Genomic DNA, 23,531 nt, shown 5'->3' on the forward strand with positions numbered 1-23,531 from the left:
AATGAGTATTTGCAGCTTCAAAAATACAAACAAATTCAAACTTCATGAAGGTTCAAGCTGTTGTCATTGTTTGAAAATATTATATTATTTTTCATTTGCTCTTAGCTCCCAGGAAACATGTTCTGTTTCCAGTTGGTATAAATATCAGTCTGCACACATGTAAAATTCCTTCGGCATCCATTTCCATGGGAAAAGGCCAAAAAAAAAAAAAAAAAACACTTTTACTTTAATACAAAATCTCTGTATGTTTGAGGTTAAATATCATTTATTGTAGGTCTTATTCTTTTTGTAGTTGGGGAATTTTGACTGAGCTCATGTTTCCTAAGAAGTTGTGTCCCCGAACACTTCGGAGAAATGAAATTGTAAAATTCCCCAAAGAGCATATGTACTTTGCGGTTATTTTGTCCCTCTGCTCTGTCTGGTCCCTTCTGAACGTTTTGCCGGCTTCTCTTGCCTGCATGCTAATCATTAGTGCTTAATTCTGTGTTGCCTCCTTGCAAAGTAGTTTAAGTGTTTGGAGGTTAGTGCATCAGAGTGGAAATTTCCATTTGCCACAAAGAAAGCTCTCTTTTCATCGTGTAGATGCACTGAGATTGGTGTAATCACAACAGATTCGTTGTTTTGCTGTAGTCATAGTGCCCGTGTATGGTGGGCGAAAACATGACGCAGTATTGTGCAGGATGGGTATTTGAAATCTCTGTGGAACGCTGGCCTATAATATGCAAACAAGTTCAGTTACAAGTTATTATGAGTTGGGTGTAGATATCTTCTGGTCAAAATCCAAGTGAATTTGAGCAGAGCTGGTGAAAGTATAAGCATATGTTTAGTCTAAATTCAATTCCACACACTCAGAGCTGCTCTCTCTATGATCTGCTCCCGTGTCATTAACATGGCTGTTGTTCAGCTGTCTCCTAAATAGATCTAGCATTACTAATTAATTACATGCATGCGAGATCTAGCCTCTGTAACCAGCACATACACGAGTTAGTGGATTTAGATGATTTAGGCTTGTCTTTATCTTTAGGCTTGCAGCACTAATGCTTGAATGGGAACAGTTGCTGAACAAACCTGTCTGTTGACATATATTGCATTGTAGAACAATGGAAAAATTAAATGAGGAAAATATGGAACATATGGTACTTAAAACAAACTGAAAAAAAAAAACAACGCACCTGACTCTGCTGGCACTCTGCCTGCCTCATGAACTTCTCCAACAATGGCAGACTTTGTGAGCTAAAAGGTCATTGCTTTCGATGTGTGGGATTAATAGCAGAGCTCCTCTCTATTGCACAAAAGCTAAGATGTTTGCACTTCACATCTTTCCACTCAGTTTTAGAAGCAGTTTGTCCCCATTTTATGCAGGTGATACTGGGCAGTTAAAAGATTGTAATGAATATATAAATATATAAAAGATCATTCACAAAGTTCACAAGGGTGTGTAATTACACAGTTGGTAGGCATCTGAAGTGGGCTGCTCTGCCCATCTCAAAAGAGCTTTGTGTGAATAATGATTGAGGTAATTCAGGAACTAATAAACTGATGCCATGTTTAGAGAGGGGACTGAGAGGAATATTCCAGAAGTTAAGCTTGTTTAAGTAAGTAGGCCAGATATTCAACCTTTTGTGAAGTTGGATATTGTTTGTAGCTCACTTATTTCTGTTTTGGATGTCAATGCGGTGCTGAATATACAGCACCTCTCAGTGCCCTTCCGAATCATAAAGATGAGCAAAAATCAATTTATAAAATAAACATTACACAAAAAAAAATTCTGTTCAAACAATGGAAGAAAATATTTATCGTTGTTTTTTAAATAATAATTCTTATTACAGCTAATGTTTTTAAAATAATAGTAATATTCTCCCCTGATGCATGTATTAACAACCTTCAATCATATATCTTTCTTAAAGCAATTTATTTTTTTTCCCATAAAATATGTCATGCATGCAAACAGATTAAGTGCACTGAATGGCACTTTGGATTGAATGTTTTGGATTAAAATTCTTTTTAGCATTTTTATGTAGATGGAATGCCTTTTAGTCTTACTTAACGCAGGTTATGACCTTTACTCAATGTTTTAGTGACTTTAAATATGGCTGAGTTAATAGATAATTCGTTTTACTCATTATGTCTGTCTGCTATCCTCTCTCTTCAGTTTAACTACTGACGTCCTGAACAGGATTTGCGGTCCGTCAATGAGGAACTACAGGCTCATCTTTTGCCATAACCTGAAGCAGCCATAGATGGTCTTTCAATTTACTGCTAGTGAGTAGAGCAGGGGATACAGTAAACATCTGGATTTTTACAGTAAAAACACGGTGAGTAATATTCTGTGTTTCATTTGCATGTTAAAGAATCACCGCTTATTATTATTACTACTTGTTTTTTTAATTAATATATCTTGAAATGGTACACAAACCAAAAAGAAAGCTAGACCGTTAAAGTATTCTGATAGGTGTTTTATATTATATTTCATGTGATGTATATTATGTCTATTGATAACGAGGTGATGTGATGAGTAGCTTTGCAGCTCAACCACCTGCTACCATCATTGTGGTCTGGGTACCTCGTTTGCAGTTTGTCGGATCACTTTACATAACCTTGTCACCTCACTTGCGTAACGCGGCTCCTTGTCCCAAAGTCTGAGCGAGATAAGAACAGCTCCTGGGTTGGGAGCGGCCCCTTTCTGCTTCAGCCTGCTTTGTTTTTGTTGTTGTTTTTGTAACATTGACGTGACTGTGTTTTGTGTCTGTTGGTCATGCAGAGCGACTGAAGCGGTGCGGCTGTGGAAGCGATGAGGAAGAGCCTCTCTCATACCCTGAGCGAGTCCCTCAGCACAGCCAGGGTGTTCGGTATCCCTCTGGAGGAGGTGCAGCAGAGCGGCCAGCCTGGCCACGAGGTCCCCCTGTTGGTCAGGACCATCGTGGATTACATTGAGGAGCACGGTGAGTGGGAGCTGGCATCTCGTTTTAAATGTCATAAAGTGTATTGTTTGACATGGTGGTTCTACAAGAAAAGTGCAGATAAACCCAGGTTCAATGAATATGTAAATTGGAAACACCTCCAGGCCTACATGCTTCCATGCTTCCACTGGTAAACTGCATGGTCTTCATTTGCATATTGGAACATGATTGGCTCTTTTATTTAATGACACTTGACACATGTTCAATTTTATGTTCGATGAGATTTTCTCTCTCCCATGTTTCTTAAAGGAATGTAGAAAAAACATACTGTTCAGTGGCAGCTAGCACCTTCAAGACGTCTGAATCGCAACTGACATGCTGCTGCATGCATTAAGGCTATAGACTTAAATATAGATGCTCTGTAGATTATAAGCCTAAAGGCACAGTGCAGCATAAATATTCTATTTCATCTATTTCATACAGCCAGAAAAACTACACTTGCACGTTCACGTTCAGTGTGCACATTCATTAACATGTGAGCGTAATGGAAGCAATGTCGATGCATTCTCGCAGCATGCCGGGTGTAAAATTAACATAAAATGGACATAACGTCTTGTTCTAAGAGAAAGCATTTAAATGTACTGTCACATTGCAAAGGCTCTGCTGTTTACACTGAAAAGTCAAAATGTAAACAAACCACAGCCCTGTCAGCTGTTGTTTCAAAAGTGGGTGAGCGATTAGGAAATAATATATACTGTAGTTTTAGAGGTTAGTGTAGTGCTTCCACACTCGCTATATATTTAAGTGTTTCATGACAGATAACATGATACTTGTAGGATTTTTGCAGAGGTCTGTGATAGGATTGCTTCCTTTCTGTTAATGTCCTTCTTCTTAAATAGAGAAGAAGAAGGGCTGTTTAGCTTCCTTCTCTTCTCCACGTCACGGATGGGTATGTCTTTATCAGTTTTTGAGGTGTAATATTACGGCACAGGGTATCCTTCAAAGAAAGATAGAGCCTCTGTTATTGCTGCTCGCTCACTATGCTAAGGCTGAGATGTTGCTGTCAGGATGAGCTTGCTGCCACAATGGCCAGCAGCTGTCACAGCTTCCATTGTTGGTACAGTTTGAGTACACAATTATTTACTTGTTTCAAATACCTGTAAATGTGAGTTTTTATATTTGGTGTCTATATTTGGTGTTATTTAAGTTTGGCTGCAAACTTTCTGGCTTACCTGGCAGATTTATACTATAGTTCATAGTGTTAGTGTTTTTATTGACTTTATGATTGCTTCTTTTAAAAAGTCCTTTAAAAATATGGTGGAGGTGGACTGTGGCTTGGGTTGTCACCTGTGCAGTTATTTCCATTTAGCAGTCCACCCCTGTAATTTCAGCCCAGTGGCATCTCCCTTCAGTTCATTAGAACATGGTGCAGGAGGAAGCGTAATTAAATACAGCAGACAGCAATGGCTCTGTTATTTTTTTGTGAGGAAGTTAGTGAGACCACCCGCCAAGTAAGTGGTCATCTTCTAGCGGCATCTGGGATTTAAAGAAGCAGCTTCTGCCCAGGCAAAACGCTCTCTGAATGCTAATTATAGTTCTAGTGATGTATAAACCAGTACAACCCAGACCCCCATGGACTCAGCAGTGAAAGCAGGGTTTTTTTTTTTTTTGTTTGTTATTTTCCAACAACATTTTTGGAGATAGAATGGTAAATTTGTTTAACTGTTACATCCAAAATGTAGTAGACATTTATAACAGCCAAGTGTGTATGCCAAAGGCTAATTATGAAAATGGAGGCTTATTTGATTTTGGCTCAAGGACAACAGGCAGAGCAAGTTTTGTTTTTAACATTTACTGGAGCTGCTAGGTATTTAGTGCCACATTCAGGTGTGCTGTACGCTGTCGGTCATGGACAAGTTATTTTAGGGTCTCCGATGTGGGATATGAACAGGGCCATGTGAACTGCGTGGTTCTGTGCCCTTTAGCAATTGAGAAGAGCTCTTTAATTTATGACAGATGAAGTTTACTGCTAGATGGTTGCAAGTGGCGTGACATAATCCTATTTGTTGAGAAACAATGTTTTTTTTTCATAGCTGAATTAATTAATATCTAATTACAACGATAAACAACCTAGTTGCAATAATTCCAACAATGTAGAGAATAATTTTTAGTTAATGGAATTTATTTTCCCATCAGGCTTATAACAAAACAGTAGTTTATATGTGGATTGTATGCTAATGCCAGTGTCTAAATTCCAGCCTAGAACTTGATGATCTGCCATGTGAATAGATGTGACCCTTCTTGCTTTAGATTATATCTTTGAAAATTCCAAACATTGCAGCAGGGCAATGAAGCGGTAAACAGGCCTTGATCCTGCAAAATAACAAAGTGTGTGTGTGTGTTTTCACAGGGGGACTGGGCCTTGAAGGTCTGTTCTTGGTGAACGGAAACGCCGAGCGTGTTGAATGGCTGCGGCAGCGCTATGACAGTGGTCAGGAGGTGAATTTGGAGAAGGAGGCAGATCTGGCCTCAGCCGTCAGCCTGCTGCGCCTCTTCCTGCAGGAGCTCCCAGAGCCCATCATCCCTGCAGACCTACAGACACACATACTGCACCTTTATCAAGGTGAATGCTTGTTCTCATTAACTTTTTTCTAACTTCTAACCCTAACCATTAGTCTTATTATTGGATTATTTTCTAAAATCGGATAAATATCCCACTTGCCTTTGTGACAATCTCATATTACATATACTCACACCCATAATTATACCTGCTGGCATGACGGTGTCATTCCCCTTTAAGTCGCTGCCTCGTTTCCGATACGCATCTCAATTTCGTAGTGGAGATATACACAACTGTGGATACGTGATGCCTGTCGATGTGGCTGGTGTGCTGAAATGTTCAGCGAACAGTAAACAAACTTTGCATATTCCACTTGGTTCTGCCCATGGATGATTCAGAACATATCGGTTTTGTTACAAAAGTGTCTGAAACTTGTTTAGCGGGCAAGGGAAATTAACATGGAATGAACAGATGACGGTATGTCTGACGACGGAGTGACTATTGATAACAGGGAATTCTACAGAAAACTGGGTGGAGTTTATGACTGAACTTGAAAATGATAAAAAAGGAAACTAGAATCATGGTAGGGAATGAACTTTCTTTATAGAGCATACTTTGAAACATTGAAGACTGAATGGTTTTGCCTATATGCTCAGTGTGTTTTGTGTTTTTTGTTTTGTTTTTCAATTTAGCAAGAGCTATAAGATTGGAGTTGTTGGCTTTGTCTGATTTAAATTTAAAAAATGGTAATAAAGAGATTACATTTCTTACACAGAAAAGAAAGGGGCCGCATGACAGTCTTGGTTTTTTGACTGAAGAATATGATTCTTTTGTACGGTTGACTGAGTTCACTTTTTGACTACAAAAAGATATTTTGTCAAGTGTAAACATGGCTGGCACCAACACCCAAACTTCAACCTTTACACTTTCTACATAATCATATGGATTTGATTCCAAATGTGAAAAGTCAGTCTTTGAAATTTTGTCATTCTATCTATATATCTGTGTGTTTGCCACTGTATCTATCTGCATGCCAATCTTGCATGCAACAGTAACACCCTTTCCTTCATATGCTCACGTCTGCAGTTATCTCATACACATCTGATATCTCAGAACTGTTTGATGAATTTGCATACTTCATCTTAAATCAACTTCTGTGTTTTCACCCATTTTAGAATACAGTGGCGAGGATGAGTTGGCGAGAAACATGAAATACATCTTGCAGCAGCTTCCCCAGGTCAACTACAGCTTGCTGCGCTTTCTGTGCCGCTTCCTCTCTAACGTGGCTTCTCTTCAGGAGGAGAGCTGGAGCATCAGCACGCTTGCTGCTGTCTTTGGTCCCGACATCTTTCAGTAAGACACTACATGGCCATGATTATGATTTGGCATGAAAAATAAGTGCTTACCTTCAGATTTCATTGAAATTCCTGCATTATTGTCTTGATATTTTCATTCGATCTAATTTTTGTGTTCACTGAGTTCTAAACGCTTTTTCCTGTTTTCTGTGCTCTGCAGCTTAGATACAGACGTGGAGGAGCTGAGGGAGCAGGAGTCAGTGAGCCGCATTCTGGCTGAGCTGCTTGAAAACTGGGAGGATTTCTTTGACACTGAGGATGATCTTTCCACTTCTAATGACTACAGCTCCATTAACGACCAGGTACACATACATGGTCACTATGTCATCGTGTCAACAAAGTAATTTAGATTTACAGTCTAACCTTATCTACAGCAGTACAACCTTCTTATCTATATTCACACCAAGATCAGGATCAGGTTGTATTGTAATGACATTCTGTTAATGATTGAGCTTTAGTTTAACTCATGGAATTGCCATTATAATATTTTGTTACTGTTTATGAAAAAGACATCAGAGATGTGCAATCCCGCAAGCTGAGTAATGACAGCTGCAGCCAATTTATACATACATACCCTTATAGCACAATATCATGTCATTTTAGTTTTCTAGAAATAAAAGAATGAGCAGCTGTATCACTGTCAGAGTCAGAACCATAATCTTCTCATTTTAGACACATTTTGCCTTTGTATATGCTTAGGTGCATCCAGGCTTTTAGAAGTAATAACCCCAGAGGAACTTGCTTGTCCCACACTAATTTAATTGCTGGCCGGACACAAGAGATTTATCACAGAGGAAACATGTAAAAATGGTATTGCAGACTTCATCGAGAGACAATCTCATCCAAATATGGCTAAGAGTGTATTAGATTAATGTGCTTATTTCTCTGCCAACTTTTACAAGAGCACCACTGGTTGAAAAGCAATCATGGGCTTGGTGATTGGTGTTTGTTAAAATGGTTTCAAAGTTTGATGTTACATCGAGCCTGCACTGAGGCTCATGGTACAATGGCACAAATATTACCGTGTCTCTAAACTTAAGTTTCACTTCTTGCTTCCTTGCTGAAAGAAAACTAAAGGTGGGTCTATCAAATACCTAAATCCTGCAGTCCACACATTCTTTTACACGTGGAATGGTACTTTTTATAGTCTGACAATTACCTTATCGGACAGTGAAACTGAAACATACAAACCTGTCTTGTTTTCATAAAGAACTCTAATTTGAGTGAATTGGCCAAGGCCGTGCCCATGCAAACATCCTGTGACACTCTCGGAACCTGGTCGAGACAAACAGGAACTTCTGTCTACAGTCTCACTGCTCTGCATGTGAGGAGTCCAAACCCTGAATGAGTTTATGAGCTAGGATTTCTCCTCATGCATGCTGCAAGGCCATAGGCTTGCACATGCCTTCTGAACACCCTTCTGGGAAGGCTTAACACTGCAATAATGTCAGAGAGAAATGATGAGAAGACATGTGTAGACATAACGTGGGTTGAGCCTTCTGGCTTGATGCCAGAGCTGCATCTGTTTTCATATGAAAATTAAAATAGATATGATTCACCGGGCTCTGTCTCTTCCTGTTTAGGGACATCCATCTCGATTTGTAGGATTTAGCTTTGCCCCTTCCAATTGCCTAGTTACCACATTTGTTATGAAAATTTGTTTTACAAAGGCTTTTATGAGCATCACAATTCAAGTCCATGGTATTATTGCTTGCATGAATCAATGGCATTAGTCTGAAAGAGTAGAAGCTACAGCAGGTTATGACCTCCTAAATCATGTACTATCTGTGGTCTGGAGAAGGGGCAGAACATGGGGGGAAAAAACAGTCTCACCAGTACAGCCCCAGTTCCCATTTGGGACAGTAAAACAGTTGTGTAATTGATTGCACTATCATTTAGGGCTCTAGTATAGAGGGTGGTTCAGGGTGGATTTGAGTCTAGTTTGTTGTGTAAATAAGTTTGAGCAGGTGTTTGGCTCTGTTGCTTCTTTGACTGTTGCCTAGCATGTATTTGATGGTTTAAAAGCATTTACTTGATTAAAACATTCAGATATCACTCTGTTGAAAAAAGACTTTCAAGTTCCAAAGGCTCTTTTCATAATAATGGAGGAATCTCTCTGTTGTGCCTTTTCCTCTTTGAGGCACTAATCTCATGTCTGGACTTGGACGGATGTATTGGGTGTTTGTGAGGATAACCATCCATGCTCCAGTATTCCTACACAATGTTTTTCTCGTCCAAGTTCTCTTCTAAGCTGAAACAACTGCCAAAGGCCAAGTCTTTTTGTTCTTCACATTCTTAATGCTTCCCACTTGTCTTGTGTGGGTAAACCGCCTGTGCCAACACACAGAGAGCTCATTTGTCAGTGCAGCTAAAACTTTCCACCTATGTGGACAGGCAGCAGTGTGTGCTGATCTATTCCTCAGAGAGTGAGAGTACACACCTTTCATGTGTGTCCGTTTGCACGAGTACACTTAATAACCTTTAATTAATCATTGCAACTGCTAATTAGGAAACTGGGCTGCTCTCCGCACTTTTTAATGCATATGTTGCCTAATCAGAATGTTCAGCATATTAACAATGCCTCTTGGGGCGAAATGAAAGTGCGTTCTCTGCATGTTTCACCTGCTTGCATGAAACCACACCCAGTCACAGGGATTGACAAATCCTAAATTTATGTTTGTCTGTGTTAAGTTTAGAGCTGTTCACACATGTAAGTGAATAAATGCTTTTAGTTGGTATGGCAACAGTCACTGATTGCCTGTTGGTTTTTTTGGCTAAATGATCTCAATGAATAATAGAATAATGTAATGTGCACTGGACCAAAATAATCAAAAACTTGAATGCCTTATCATCCTCTACCCCTATTCTGACATCAAAGACTGCAGTATGCTTATCGTTGCCAAGCAGCGAGACAGGAAACACAGAGAATGTTGACCCTGTGAAGCAATGAGTAGCAATGAGAATGAAACTTACCTATTTAGATTATTAGATAATAATTAACAAAAAGATCTCTAAGTGATTTGACTGACACAGCCAAATTAAGTTATTCTAGCTACTGTAATAAGGCTGTTTGTGTTGGTTGTGGCTTTGTTGACAAGGTATTTTCTTACTACTAATGTTTTACCGCTTGTTTGCTCTGTGTCTCTCTGTGATATTGATTCACAGCCATTCAGTTACAGAAAAAATAAACGGTTTAAAGGTGTCTCTTGTCTTGTTTTATAATAGCTTTTGATGGTTGCCACATGGTCAGGATTGAGTATTTGGGAGACTTGTATTTTCATCTATTATAGTACTGCTTTTTCTTTAACAAAATGATGTTGAATGCTTTCCTTCAGCATTCTGGCAAAAAGGACTGTTCTCACCTCAGAGGTGCTGGACTTTTCAGGCACTGTATAATTTCCTGACACTTTTCTAAATATTGCTGTAGAGTGTTTATCTTGGCTAAAACTTCCATCAAGGTGACAATTCAGTATTAGCTTAGTGGGCCTTCAATTTTTATACTGATACAAAACAGATTCAAGAATCTTCTTTATACTGGATGAAGATTTCGGGCGAAAACCGTTCTGTTTCACCCCCATTTCTAAATGCCGGGGCAGTGCTTAACCCCTAAGTGCGCACCATGCCGAGACCTTCAAAAAGTCATGAAGTGACTATGACGTAGTATTTGCTATAAATACCTTCATGCGGTGTCACTTCTTTCCTGGAACCTACTCGCAAGAGGGCCTGTTTGGGTTGGTGGTGGTTCTGAATGACAAGGAACCCTGGCGGTTATTCAGTGTTCATAGAACCACAGTTACATGTGTAACTGTTTTCGTTGCTGTACAAAACTGCTCCTTACATGGTTTTAGCTTCCTACAAGGAATGCCTTCCTTGAATCTTCCTCATCATCAGTGTTTTACGTCTGATGTGGGCAGCTACAGGGAGCCAGTGGAAGTAAAGCTGCAATGGAGCGATGTGGCATAACTTGGGTATGTTGAAAATGAGTGGTATTCTGAATCATTTGTGGGGTTGGATGGCACACAGAAGACGACAGGGGAGTCCAAATTCAGGAAGACAAGGGACTGCAAAAGTGACCTGTATGAGGAGAAAAGGCCAAATTGTCCTTTTGTTGTAAAACAGAAACTGGCATAACCAAGTCAGGTGGGTAATTGTCTGTTGTTAGATGGCATGATCAGAGTTTTCTCCAGGTATTTAGTTTTAGGTGATGAGCTGCCATCCATTGTGAGATGTCCACCCAACATGTCGAGATACAAACTGAAACTTGTGTGTCTGAGGGGGGAAAGGAGAGAATGAGTTGTGTGTCATCAGTACAGCAGTGATATGTGAGGATATGACCTTACTGAAAATAAGAGTGCTAAGCTTTGAGTCTTGTGGGACTCCAGTAAAGAGTCTGCATAAAGCCAGTGCTGACCCGCTTCATTCATCCTGATGTCCCTCCAGGTAGGAACAATCCACCATCATGATATGCCGCTGACTCCAAGTCTAATGACGATGGACAGGAGAGTCTTGGGATCGACAGTGTCAAAGAATCAAGAAGCATCAGAACCAGTGATAGCTTGGCTGATATAATGACATGAAGTTTCTCAGTAACAGTCACCAGAGTAGTTTCTCTAAAGTGTGCCACTTTCAAACCAAACTGGTTAGGCTAATGGCGGCCATTCTGGATCTAATCATCAGAGTTTGTCACAGGTGTACATGACATAGGGAATGATGACGATCATTTAGGGAATAGAGGATTAAACCAGACAATTTGCACTGGCCCGCTCTGTTCTTCCTGTACCTGCTACTTAAGTAAAAGCCCCTAAACAGAGCAGTGGCTGCCCTGGTAAATATGCATTTGCATTTATGGCCTGCACATTTGCATTTACGTCATAACCATCTAGCCGTGTGTTGGAAAGTATAAATGGTCTGATTATTACACTGCTGAAGCACAAATTTGTTTAACAACAGTGCAGCATGGGCAGACAAGAAAGCAACAATTTCTATTTTGGGCTGAATTGAGCAAGAGAGTAGTGAGACAAAGAATCTCTAGGACATCCAGTCTTCACATAGTGTTTATCACTTGCAGTGTGTATTCGCTATCACTATTATGTTAATGGGATAATGGCTCTAAGCCTATAGAGTTGTGTGAAGATCCGGAGCCTGCAGTACAGCCATTACTCCCGCCGCATATGACTCATATCTGCATACATGATGAGTAGCAACCGCACACAGCCAATCCGAAGCTGCCAGTGTGGTTGCCATGGCAATGTGGCAGTAACACTGCAGCAGATGTAGAGGACGTTTGGGATTCAAAGCAGTGCTGCAGGCGATTGTGTAGGCCATGGGCTTTAGGTTACATATACACAAAAGGCTATTCACAGTATCATAATGACTGCTGTTTTTATTAGTTTGTCATTGTCTTGCATCGTCTTGAAGCATTCATCAGTAATACTGTGTTTTTAGATGTTATATAACCCTGCAGTATATCATGTCCTGTACTGATTCATCTTCAAATTAAGTTTGTGACAGAAGCTCGCTTTATTACAGAAAAGCGAACAACAAACCTCTGATATCATGAAATGATTTGTGTATTATATCTAGACTGGTGTCTACATTTAGCCTAATCTATATCTAAATAGATTTCCTATTTAACAAGTAATAACTGGATAAGCAAAGAACAGTCTTGTATTACCTTGGGAGTAATTATAACATCAGATACTTCATCAGCTGAATGAAAGAGATCAAAATGTACTGCAGCACAAAGACACATGATGCACCACGATAAAATGAAGGCTGAAAGATTGACGTTAAAAGCTTTTTTTTTTTTTAAACTTTGTTATCTTGTGTCTGTAAAATATTGACCATGTGATGCAAAATCCTGACATGCTTGTAACATGACAGCTGCTGAGACATGGTTTTGAAATATTTCCCTTCATCTTGTAGATCACTGAGCTCCTGGAAGACGAGAAGATAGAAGCGTGTGAAGAGCTCCTGCAGGATGGCGAGGATGGTCCTTCTTCACTCTCCCCCAAACACCCCAATGTCTCCCCTTCTTCTAGGTAAGAGCATCTCATTTTGAGCCTTCCAGCTGTTGCAGTTTATTTCGAGCTTTTGCAGATGGTTTTAGAGGATGGAAAGTTATTATTTGAAAAAATTAATTTAATGAACCCGACTTAATGTGACTGCCCTGTCTGTCTTTTCCTCTTTATATCTGACAGTGAAAGCAGTTACAGGTTTAAACCATAAATAACCAAAAGCATTTTGGGTGAAATGGGAGTAATGATAGGAATGAATGTATCATTCCATTCCTATCACTCTGGCCTAAAGCCTAATCTAGTCCAGACAGCATGAATGTAGCTTACCCAGATAAACAGCAGCGTGCAAGGCTGTGTTCATATTTTAGTTCTTTAAGAAAAAAAAGGCTGTCTGAATTTTTCTGCTGACATAAAAAAGGCATCTAGTTCTATAATGTAACATCATATCAAATCACAGGATGAGGGGAAAAAAAATGAGGGGAAAAAATGATCAGATACAAAGCAGGGTAGTCTGTTGTTCTGGTTACAGACGTTTTTCATATCGGCCCCAAAAAAGTACTTTATGCAGCCCTTTTACCGCTAAAATTAGAAACTGAATCCACTTCTCAGGTCTGACAAGCTTTGTTTTGTTAACATTTACTCTCTGGCTTGCAAGGTTGTTTCCTGCAGTGCCAATCAATAAATGACATTATAGACATCGTAGGTGGCTAGTTAACACGTTGTTTTTCACTGTGAAGTAGGTACAAATAGATAAAACCAGTTACTGTATTGTATCCAACATCACCTATGAAAGTAAGAGGTGTTTCTCTTGAAATTTAAATATATATATATATATATATATATATATATATATATATATATATATATATATATATATATATATATATATGATTTTGAAATGAAACCATGTAACCAGACTTCTTATTTGGTGGTAAAATGAGTGTGGGCCTGCTGTGTTTCTTGTAAGCACAAGACAGTCAACAGTACTCTACTGAAAACTGAAAGGGGTAAACATTCACTTAATGAATGTCCACACACTTAAATCAGCAAACCGTAAGAATACTTTAATCTTCAGTAAATATCTTTACTGAAAAAGCAGAGAGGTTTGTAAACCTTACCAGACATTAACAAACGAAAACAGAAGGGGCAGTGCGGTGCAGTGTCATTCCACTCTATGCGTAGGCCATTTGACTATTTTGTTATATGTTATGTAGGACATTAAATAAAGTGAATAGAAAGTCGCTAGGGATTTGGTCTGCACTGTTTTGAGCTCGACATCGGCTGGTACCTGGGCAAGAAGTATGACTAAATTCAGCAGGGGTACTTCTGTAAGGCACAGCTGTGGAGGATCATGGGTAATTTGCTGAGTCACACCATCCAGTGGAAAAGTGGTATTAGTGTATTCTGGCACAGACTTGGACCCTCAGACTTGGAAGTGGAAGACAGCCCTACGTTGTGAGCTTTGTCACATTACCCATTCTGCCACCCAGCTGATTGTGAGACACTGCACCGAATAAAGATTTGTGATAAAGGTGTTTTTAGCTAGATAGTTTTTAATTTTAAATCTGACATATTCCGGTTTGGCAGAATTTATGTTTGCAGAAGAAGCCATGTGTGAAGCATATTTTGAAACAAGTACATGCCTCAAAACTGTTAATATGCAACCAGGGCAATCAAACTTAAATGGCACATATCTTTATCTCTGTTTATATTTATTTAGTCACTTAAGACTATAAAACTGTATAAGCACTATTGCACTTACACTGTTAAGCTGTGGCTTTGCTGCTTGGGCGGTCGATGTTTGTTTCTCCTACCAAAGTTCCTATGTTCCCTGCTTGGCTAAAAGGGTACAATCTTGTTTGAAGAAGAGAGATGAGCCTGGAGGTCGAGACCAGAACAGATCTATTGGCTCGCAGTCTGAGCCCTGATCCTCCCCACCTGTTCCAGCTTTGATGCAAGGTGAGCAGTCTGGGACTTTAGAGTATTGCCCCAGCCTGCCGTGTCCTAAATGTCAGTCTGCCATGGTGGGGAGATGCTGTTAAATCATTAAAGGCAGGTGCATGAGGAGCCCGTTTGAATAGGGAAAATGTATGGTCCACATTTACATGCATTTTAAGTGTGTATCTGTTTTTATAGGCATGCTTCACATTTTGAAAATGCTGTGTACAATGAACACCAGTCACAGAGTGTTTATTTATGAGTGTCAGTACCCTGGTACTCTTTTCATGGGCAGTCTAAGTGGTAAAAATAAAAAACATGTGTAAGACATAAAGTGACTGTTGGATAATTGTCATTTTGACCAATGCAATACATTTCAGAATATTCTGGTGTTATCATGGGTAGGTCTGAAATAATATGTTAAGTATTTTGTTTCATTTCTAACTAAAAATGTGATGGGTTTTGCATCAGCATGTGCTAGAAATGTCGTTGCATTGTGTTTTGCTTTTTTTAGTTTCATTACATGCTATAATACGAAAATGTAGTACCGTTAGCTGTATTTACAAAAAGTAAACTTTCACAAATTGTACACTTGTATTAGAGGAACCAATAGTCAGGGCTGCTAACTCTTGGTTTTGCATTGGTTCTGTTCTGACTTTTGGTTGGTGCTGTATTGATACTGTACAAATAGTCCAAGTGATATCCGGGTCATGCCTTGGTATCGAGTCTAATAATACATCCTTAAGTAAATTCTTTAAGGTGTTTATTCATGGTCACTAGGTTGACTACAGATTTTTTACTGTAATAGATTTTGTCCATTATTTACCTCAGGGACATTTAGTAGCAACAAATTTTCCCAGAATTTCATTACTAATTTATCCTTTTAGCGCCAGGGTCAAAGTTTCCATAGACATACTCAGCCAACTGGTCACAGCATATTTTACAGGCATGTGTATGGTATGCATTTTGTGTTTGTTAATTTGTTCATATATTATTTAGAAGAAGACTTATCAGACCTCATTTGGCAGAGGCTTGCATGAAACCAAAGTACTCTGGTTTGTTACTTGCATTACTAAAGTCATTTAATACAACTCTGAGTTATTGTCATACTTTGGCAAATAAGTGGCAGGATAGTCCTGAGTTGTTTGTGTCGCAGTCCTGCAGCTCTCCCAGTTTGAACCTGTCAGGCCAACACACTTCAAAGCTAAATTTAAACCACACCATATATCCATTTCACCAGCTATGGAAAGTATTTTTAATCTGCCCCTGTGGAAAAAAAAAAACAGCAAGATATGCTTTGGTATTCTTGAGCTACTTTGTTGCCAGTGGCCAGGCGCTGGAGTATGTGGCCAGCAAGCTTTGAGGTTGCATTCATTGGGGGTGGAGAAGTCACCCTCACCTCACCCTCCAGCAACACTACAGCTCCTCTGGTTTTTATCTTGATTATTACAGAACCGAATTACAGTAACAGAAAGGAATCATTGTTGGCACTGTTCTTTCAGCCTTTCTCTTGTGGAGAGTTTTGTCTCTATGCTGGAGGACTGAAGGAGCCATGATAAATACATGTCAGACTAGCGTGTCAGTTTAACTTCAGATTCTCAGAAATGTCACCCAAGCTTCTTCCTGCTTCCCTCTTCTTAGGCGCTAGTGCTTAACAGCTCACCATTGGACCACCTGATCACGTGTCAAGGAATCAAAAGCAAATGCTTTGTTGACTCATCGTTTATGTCTCTGACCTCTACAGACATCCATAGAACATTCAGAGGTCAAGTGCATACACCTCTGCCTCTTGGTGTGTAATTTTGATGGTGGTTCTTCCCAAACTGTTGCCACAAAGTGGGAAGCATAGAATTGTTTAGAATGTCTTTGTATGCTATAGATTTATAGTTTCCCTTACACCAGTGCCTTTCCTCACTAATGGTCTTGTGGCTGAATGAGCAGGTACCCACAGCCACGCTCCAAAATCTAGTGGAAGACCTTCCCAGAACAGCAAGGAGAGACTAAATCTGGAATGAGATGTTGAACAAGCACATATGGGTGTGACTGTCAGGGGTCCACAAACCTTTGTCTATATAGTGTATGTGTGGCGGCCTGTGAAATCCCTTCACATGGTGAAATTTTCTACTTTACTATATATAGTTGTGAAAACTACAGGCTGTCCTGAAGTGACGTGTTTCTCTTTTGCATGGATCCCAACCACAAATAAAGTTTTAGCATTTCTTAAAGTCTAGTTATCCCCAGAAGTGAAAAGATTTCATTCCGACTGTGGCTCAGGAGCTTTGCTGACATTCTGACATCGGTGTCTGGATACAAATTGAATTGATTTGCCTTATATTCATTTTGCTACAGCACGTAACTATCTATCAACTTGAAAGCGTGACATTCACTGTGTGAGGAAATCACACTTAGCTACGTCTTGAAACATCACCACGTTTGTTAAACTGGCTCCTTACCCAACATGGTCTTTGCAGGAACAGTTCAGGCAAGATTAAAAAGTATTTCCACATCATTTTGATGAAATGTATATTGTTTCTTAAAGCTGAGATGTCAAAGTATATTATAGACTAGAAACACCATGTATACTATTAGCCAAAACCTGATCTTTCATCCTTTTTGTCTGTTTAAGAGGAAAGTCTGAATTGCTTCAACAAGCTATTGCTTGCACTGTGACATCTAGTTTTGTGTGAGTGACAGAATTTTTCCCCAGCCACAGTGAAGGTTTTCCCAGACCATCAGACATTCTGTATGAACACAGCTTGTGCTATTAGAGAGTATGTAGTGCTTGGCAAGTGTTAATCTCAAACTGTTTCCTTATCTGTTTATTTTACCCTTAGTGTAAAATTGCATTTACGTCAACAATCTCAACTGTTGCAAAGGGAAATTGTTTGGCGCAGGTTCAAGCTGAATTATGCTTGTACGTGCAGTCACGTTTTTCTGATGCAATTGTCCATTTTCAGGACTTGCGTCAGGTCACATTGAACTGTGGTCTGGCTGAGGTTTAGAAAAGTTTGATTGAAGAAGGATATGTCTGGCGCTAAAGTAATGGACTGTCTTATCTGTGTGGGTGCATCTGCATGAGTTTTTCTCAGAGGAGTAGATGCTGAGTAATTCTCTCAGAAATATACAAGCACAATCCAGTAAGGGGTTAAGGATGAGTGTATCAGGATGCCAATGAAAACCACAGCTGATGAGCAAGTTATAAAATAGAGTGTGACAGGTGCTGGGCTGTGTGTCTGTCTGTCTGTCTGAGATCTGCAGTGTTGGGGTAGTTGTGTGTGTGTGTGTGTGTGTGACTTTGTACACAGCGAGTTGAGTGGAAGATGTTAGAATAAGGCCCTCCTCTGCAGGTTTTTTATTGGTTCAGAGGGCTGCTGGTTACACTGCGTCACACAGTCCTGTATTTGAGCGAGGGTCAAGCTTGTTTACTGCAGCACTTTCCAGCAGAGTGCCGAGCCCTGCACACACACAGCGCAGACCGTAGGCCGCATGATGAGCGCTGGCAGCCTGTGCTTGCTCTTTGACCTGCTCATACAGACTTTAGCTCCTCAAAGCGCCCAGTCCGGATAACCAAGTGCCCCGACTGGAATCGCAGCAAAAACGGCTCACTCACTCAACCCAGGCTGCCGAAAATGGCTTGTGAAGTCCTCCTACACAGGTGATGGAGAGAGAGAGAGAGAGAGAGAGAGAGAGAGAGAGAGCTAGGAAATCTCTAGGGGCATACTGTCTTTCATAATGGGACTGAATTACTTGTGAAAGGTTGTGGAAATGGAAGGTGAGCTGCTAATTCAGAGCACTGTTCTCTGGAGTAGCACGATTTATAGTGCCTTTATCCCTCCGGATCTCTATGCCAGGGCTTACCGATACTTATTTCTGCTCTGGACAGGGTTTCGTTTGACATTTGGATCAGATTAAGTTCTAGTTACCCACTAGCCTAGCTTCACAGCAAATGCCGTACTAGACCTTATTTTTGACAGTGCTGGTTTTTTTGTATGTATATCAGCAGAGTTGCTTATGATAATGTAATTCTGGGCAGTGAGAGAGAACTTGAGAATGAATATCTAACTATATTGTGCTGAATGACTGTTTGCTTTTTTTTTTTTTTTTTTTTAATTTAAATAAAAAAATTGCTAATTCTGCCAGGAACTGTAAAGCTGCTGAATCATGACCAGCTTCTGCATTTGACAGCTTTATGCTCTACACACACTTGGTTAGCAGTGTGTGTGTTTGTGAGCTGTTGGCAGGCTAAAATGCCTTGTCAGAGGAAGTGTATTGTTTCTGATCCTCTTTTACTTCTACATTTACAGCACATTTCACTCTCTGAACATGGCTGAGATTACATCCACATATTTTACCATAAGGTGGATCATGAAATTTCAGCAGTAAGAATTCCAAAAGGATATATTTTTGTCAAATGCAATTCTGTTTTGGCAGTGTGGCACTTAAGGATTTTGTTTAGGCCAATCAGTATGAGCTTTGCACATACCATTACTCTTATTTAATAAGTTCATTTGTAAAGTTATTGTTTGATTTTCCTGTTGATTGGTTTTGGAATACAATTGTTATCTGGCTTTGTCCAGGGTGAAAGGAGAAGAGGAAGCACACTGAGTTCCTTTTCTGTAGAGAAATGTGCCATATGTACAGAATAATAATAATATTTATCGTAGTGATGTTGAGTAGCTGTCTAAATTGTATTAATCTGGGAAAACAAACACTTGATTGTCAATCAGTGCTCATGTTCTGACAAGTCAGGATCACAGAACTCCAGGCTCAGAGAAATCTGTCTCACTATACTCAACTGATTTTGTTAAAACTGTATTCATTTTTTTTCTTTTCATGTTTCATGGTGGTTTTTTTTTTTTTTTAAAATACGCTGAAGTAAGTGATCACACACACTTTCAGTTCTTACTAAGAGATACAGGCAAAGCACATTCTCTGGTCTGTGGTTAGGAATATGAGCACAGCACAGATCTGTGAAAATGTTTGCCCAGCAGCACGGTTCAGTGTAGATGATGGCATTGATCCAGACTGCACCATAGCGCCTGAATAGCTAGCTGACTTGGAATGTACATTTCCATTGTGTACATACGTGAGTGTTTATTTGTGTCTATGTTGCTTGTTACAGTGAAGCACAATGTCACAGCATGTTCTTAAAGCACCTGTTGTGTCAGTGTCATGTTTTCTTCTACTTGGGCCATTAATCTGACATTAAGCAAAAGCTGGAACTCAGCATGTCATGTAAGCAACATTCCCTCCATGCCAAAGTTTGTTTATAGGATGGAGCGGACTGCTGAATAACCCCCACCCCCACACTTCCTGTCAGACACCTTCTTCCTGATCTGTTCACTGTAAGCCTGTCACGTACAAGGAGGGTCAAAATATACTGCAGATCCTGCCCCTGGCGGCAGTGGAAGGAAGTGCTTCAGGCTATCTGTGGATGGGTCTGGTGCACTGTGTTTCAGGGTTGATCAATATTGTGGTGTGTGGGTTTTTTTTTTTTTTTTTTTTTTTTCGTCATAAAAATCTTAAATATAAGCACAAAACAGATTGACATGATATGGCTTAGCTTTTCATTCATAGAGATGCACATCAAAATTATGGCATTCTATACACTTAGAGCCATATAGTGTATGAGCAGGCTGCCATTTCATGGACCCGTCTTCCACATGGCGAAAAGCCTGCACGCTCCTACATTTATACAGATCCAAGACTGTTTTAAAAATGTGGAACATCAGAAGTGTTTGTTTAAAATCTATTCACATTCCTGAATGGTTATGCCTCTATTTGTTAAATAATTTGCTTGAATCTAAGCGTTTCTCAAGACTTGATCATTAATGGACTATCAGTGATGGAGTGATCAGTGGACTAAAAGGAAGAATATATACACATCTACCTTGATTTATCATTAGACTTTCCTTAATCATAATTCTCAAGAGAGTACTCGATTCAGCACTTACCTGAAGTTAGCAAAGTTGGCTAACACTGTAACCTTGGGTGCCCTGATGAGCTAAAGAGAAGTAAGGGCAAATGTCTTCATTTGCCAATTCTGTTTGATGTTTAAAAATTCAATTTAAAATATATACCAGTTGACACCTTTGCATTCGTTAATATAATACTTAGTTAAGAACTGATGCTACATAAGGTCAAAGGCTGTGAAAATGTCCTAACGTTACCTTTCTTTTCTTCTTTTCCAGCTCGCACATCACTTCCATCAGCATTCTTCCAAGATCTGCAGAGTAAGTAACCCATACATCCTCTTTCCTGCTACTCATGTGAATGTTCTCATTCATTTAACTCCAAAATAATTTGAGGCAAAAAGCAATCAATATGCTTTGCACTTTTTAACCACAGGTTTTATCCATGTATACATTATTATATTCTTTGAATTATAATATAAACCTGACCAAATGTACAGTAGTAGTGATGTCGTAAACATTCCTGCAAGGTAGATGGAGAGCAAGATGAAACTGGACAAATCAGATTATAGACCTTAACCCAGTTAAGGCTCAGGCTTGCAGACAGGCTCCAGGAGAGAGAACAGAGAGTCTGTCAGATCATTAATGGAAACCAAAAGCCCTGCACTTTCAAATTATGCCCAATGACTTATATTTTATGGTCTCACAGTAGCCTTGCTCACCATGAACAGGGTAAGTCAGAAGACAACCTATGTATCCATTGCAGTAGTATAAAGTGTGAGAGGTGAATAATGGTTAACGAGTACAGCAGGTGCTTTTGTTCTGTTTGTCCTATGTTTTAGTTATTAGTACTTAACTAATATTAACTTAATACTGTGGGTGCATAGCAACAAAACAGAATAGTGTAAAGAGCTTCCACTAACAGGAAACTTGCCACATAGCCAGGGGCCCATTACTGATTCCACTGAACTGTGCTACTAGTGCTATTGGCTATTTCTGTATTATATAGTCTTAGAACAAATGTTTCAGAATGCATTGTCCAGAGCCCAGGTCTTTAGTGATTGCTGCACCAGCACAGATAATAAACTAAGTCTCCACAGAGAGATGAGTAAGGATTTATGCTGTGTGGTGTTTGGCACGCAGAGTGACCCAGCAGCTGCATGTGGCCCAGTTGAACACATGGGAGTCATGAGCATTCGGCATCCTGGTCCAACTTCGTGCCACAGCTGTGCAAGCCATTGCCCTACATGGCAGTGTGGCCTTCAAATACTTGGCTATAAACTTTGTCAAAGGTGTACTCAAGCTCAAAATATCCTCAACCACAGATCTCAATGGATTGAGGTGCTTAAGAGGGTGGGTTATTATTCAGGACTCAAGGCAGTGCTCACAGGCTGCTTCCTCCCAGTGAGAGAATCGTCTCTAACCTTGTTAAACTCCACTTTCCAGCTCTAAATGGGTCACACAATATCAGACAGCTCAGGAACTGAATGTCCTGGCCTAAATGTAAAACTGTGCTCTTTACGGGTTATGGCAAATTTCTGTTCTGTGTCACTGGACAAATTGTTATAATTGTCATCATATTCCGCTTTCAGTTGTGCGAGTCTGTTGAAACACACATTTCCTAAATGTTCTTCCTAAATGACCTTGGTTTCACATAAGGTCAGTAGGGTTAAATATATACAAGTCGTTACTTTATTTCTGTGATTTATTGTGGTTTGTATTTTATTTCTGTGGTTTAGGCAATAGAAACACAAGATGAATAAAACACTTTGTGATAAGCTGAAAAAATCATCAACAAGGTGGTGTGATGTTCTTACCACTATGAAGCATGTCCTAAAGTGTTTTCTTGTGTTACCTTGTACCACAGAACTTATGCCAAATATTTACAATTTTTATTTAAGTAAAGAATGGAAAGTCTCACTTTTTATTCGCTTATAGTTTAAGTTTTTGTTGTGGGACGTTGGCAAAACAAGTTAGTTCCTGTTACACCTTTGTTATAACACCTAACAAAGGTCTGTCGTTCCCTTATCTGCCTCTGTCTTGTTTTCTGTCTGTTGAAGTCAATAAGACAAAATAAACATAAAAAACAGCTTTTCTGAAAACATTACCTCTGACGGTTAGAAAGTGCTGACCCAGGAGACTGCTTATAAAAATGCTAAGTAAATGTCTCCTCACAGCAATCTTATCATTTCAGCAGTTACACATTTTTAAAATAAGTTTATGTGGAGCATCCACATACAAGTCTCTGTGTTAGCTGCTACTGTCTGTGCTGTTATAGAAAATTAATCAACACCTTCTGACCAATCAGAATCTAGCATTCAGCAGTGCTGTAGTATAAATTCAAATAATAAATATTTGAAGTAATTAAAATTTGTGTTTGTGTCTCTGCAGTATCCTCCAGAGAACCATCCGAGCTGCTGTGGAGCAGCACTTTCTGGATCTGCAGAGCTCCATTGACCAAGATCTCAGCAACTATGAGAGCCAGGGCTCATCCTGCCAAGCTGGCCTGGGGTGAGCGTATACATCCGCACACAATTATAGCACAACCAAACCCTGTTTCTATGTATGCAAGCGCCTGTGTGTATATTTGGAGCTATATGGGCAGGAAGCTGTGCTTATCTAAGGTTTCTGATGTGTGTTTGGCTGTAATTTTTTTGGCCTCCACAGGGACTGTACAAGTGAGAAGACTGTAGGTGCAGAAGAGCATGGAGGAGAAGAGAAGACTGATGCTGAATCACCCACTCCTGAAGACCCCGACCAGTGTGCAGAAGATGAAGAGGTTTGTCAGCATTGTTTTGTGTGTGTGTGTGTGTGTGTGTGTGTGTCTTTTCTTTGCGCTTCCATCAAAC

The 23,531-nt window shown here is 39.7% G+C and overlaps 1 protein-coding gene across 6 annotated transcripts in view; it reads left to right on the top strand.

Moving 5' to 3' along the window:
- Positions 1 to 23,531, top strand: part of fam13b (family with sequence similarity 13 member B) — a 41,342-nt gene that overhangs the window by 4,748 nt on the left and 13,063 nt on the right. For all 6 annotated transcript variants that reach the window (XM_026917591.3, XM_026917590.3, XM_026917592.3 and 3 more), the window contains exons 2-10: positions 2,153 to 2,315; positions 2,762 to 2,942; positions 5,311 to 5,523; positions 6,636 to 6,813; positions 6,976 to 7,117; positions 12,741 to 12,856; positions 20,962 to 21,003; positions 23,074 to 23,193; positions 23,350 to 23,461. In XM_026917591.3, coding sequence (XP_026773392.1) covers positions 2,792 to 2,942; positions 5,311 to 5,523; positions 6,636 to 6,813; positions 6,976 to 7,117; positions 12,741 to 12,856; positions 20,962 to 21,003; positions 23,074 to 23,193; positions 23,350 to 23,461 — 1,074 coding nt within the window. In that variant the 5' untranslated portion in view covers positions 2,153 to 2,315; positions 2,762 to 2,791. The remainder of the gene's footprint in view (positions 1 to 2,152; positions 2,316 to 2,761; positions 2,943 to 5,310; positions 5,524 to 6,635; positions 6,814 to 6,975; positions 7,118 to 12,740; positions 12,857 to 20,961; positions 21,004 to 23,073; positions 23,194 to 23,349; positions 23,462 to 23,531) is intronic.

The sequence above is a fragment of the Pangasianodon hypophthalmus genome, chromosome 7 (assembly GCF_027358585.1).
Source record: "Pangasianodon hypophthalmus isolate fPanHyp1 chromosome 7, fPanHyp1.pri, whole genome shotgun sequence".
Taxonomy (NCBI): domain Eukaryota; kingdom Metazoa; phylum Chordata; class Actinopteri; order Siluriformes; family Pangasiidae; genus Pangasianodon; species Pangasianodon hypophthalmus.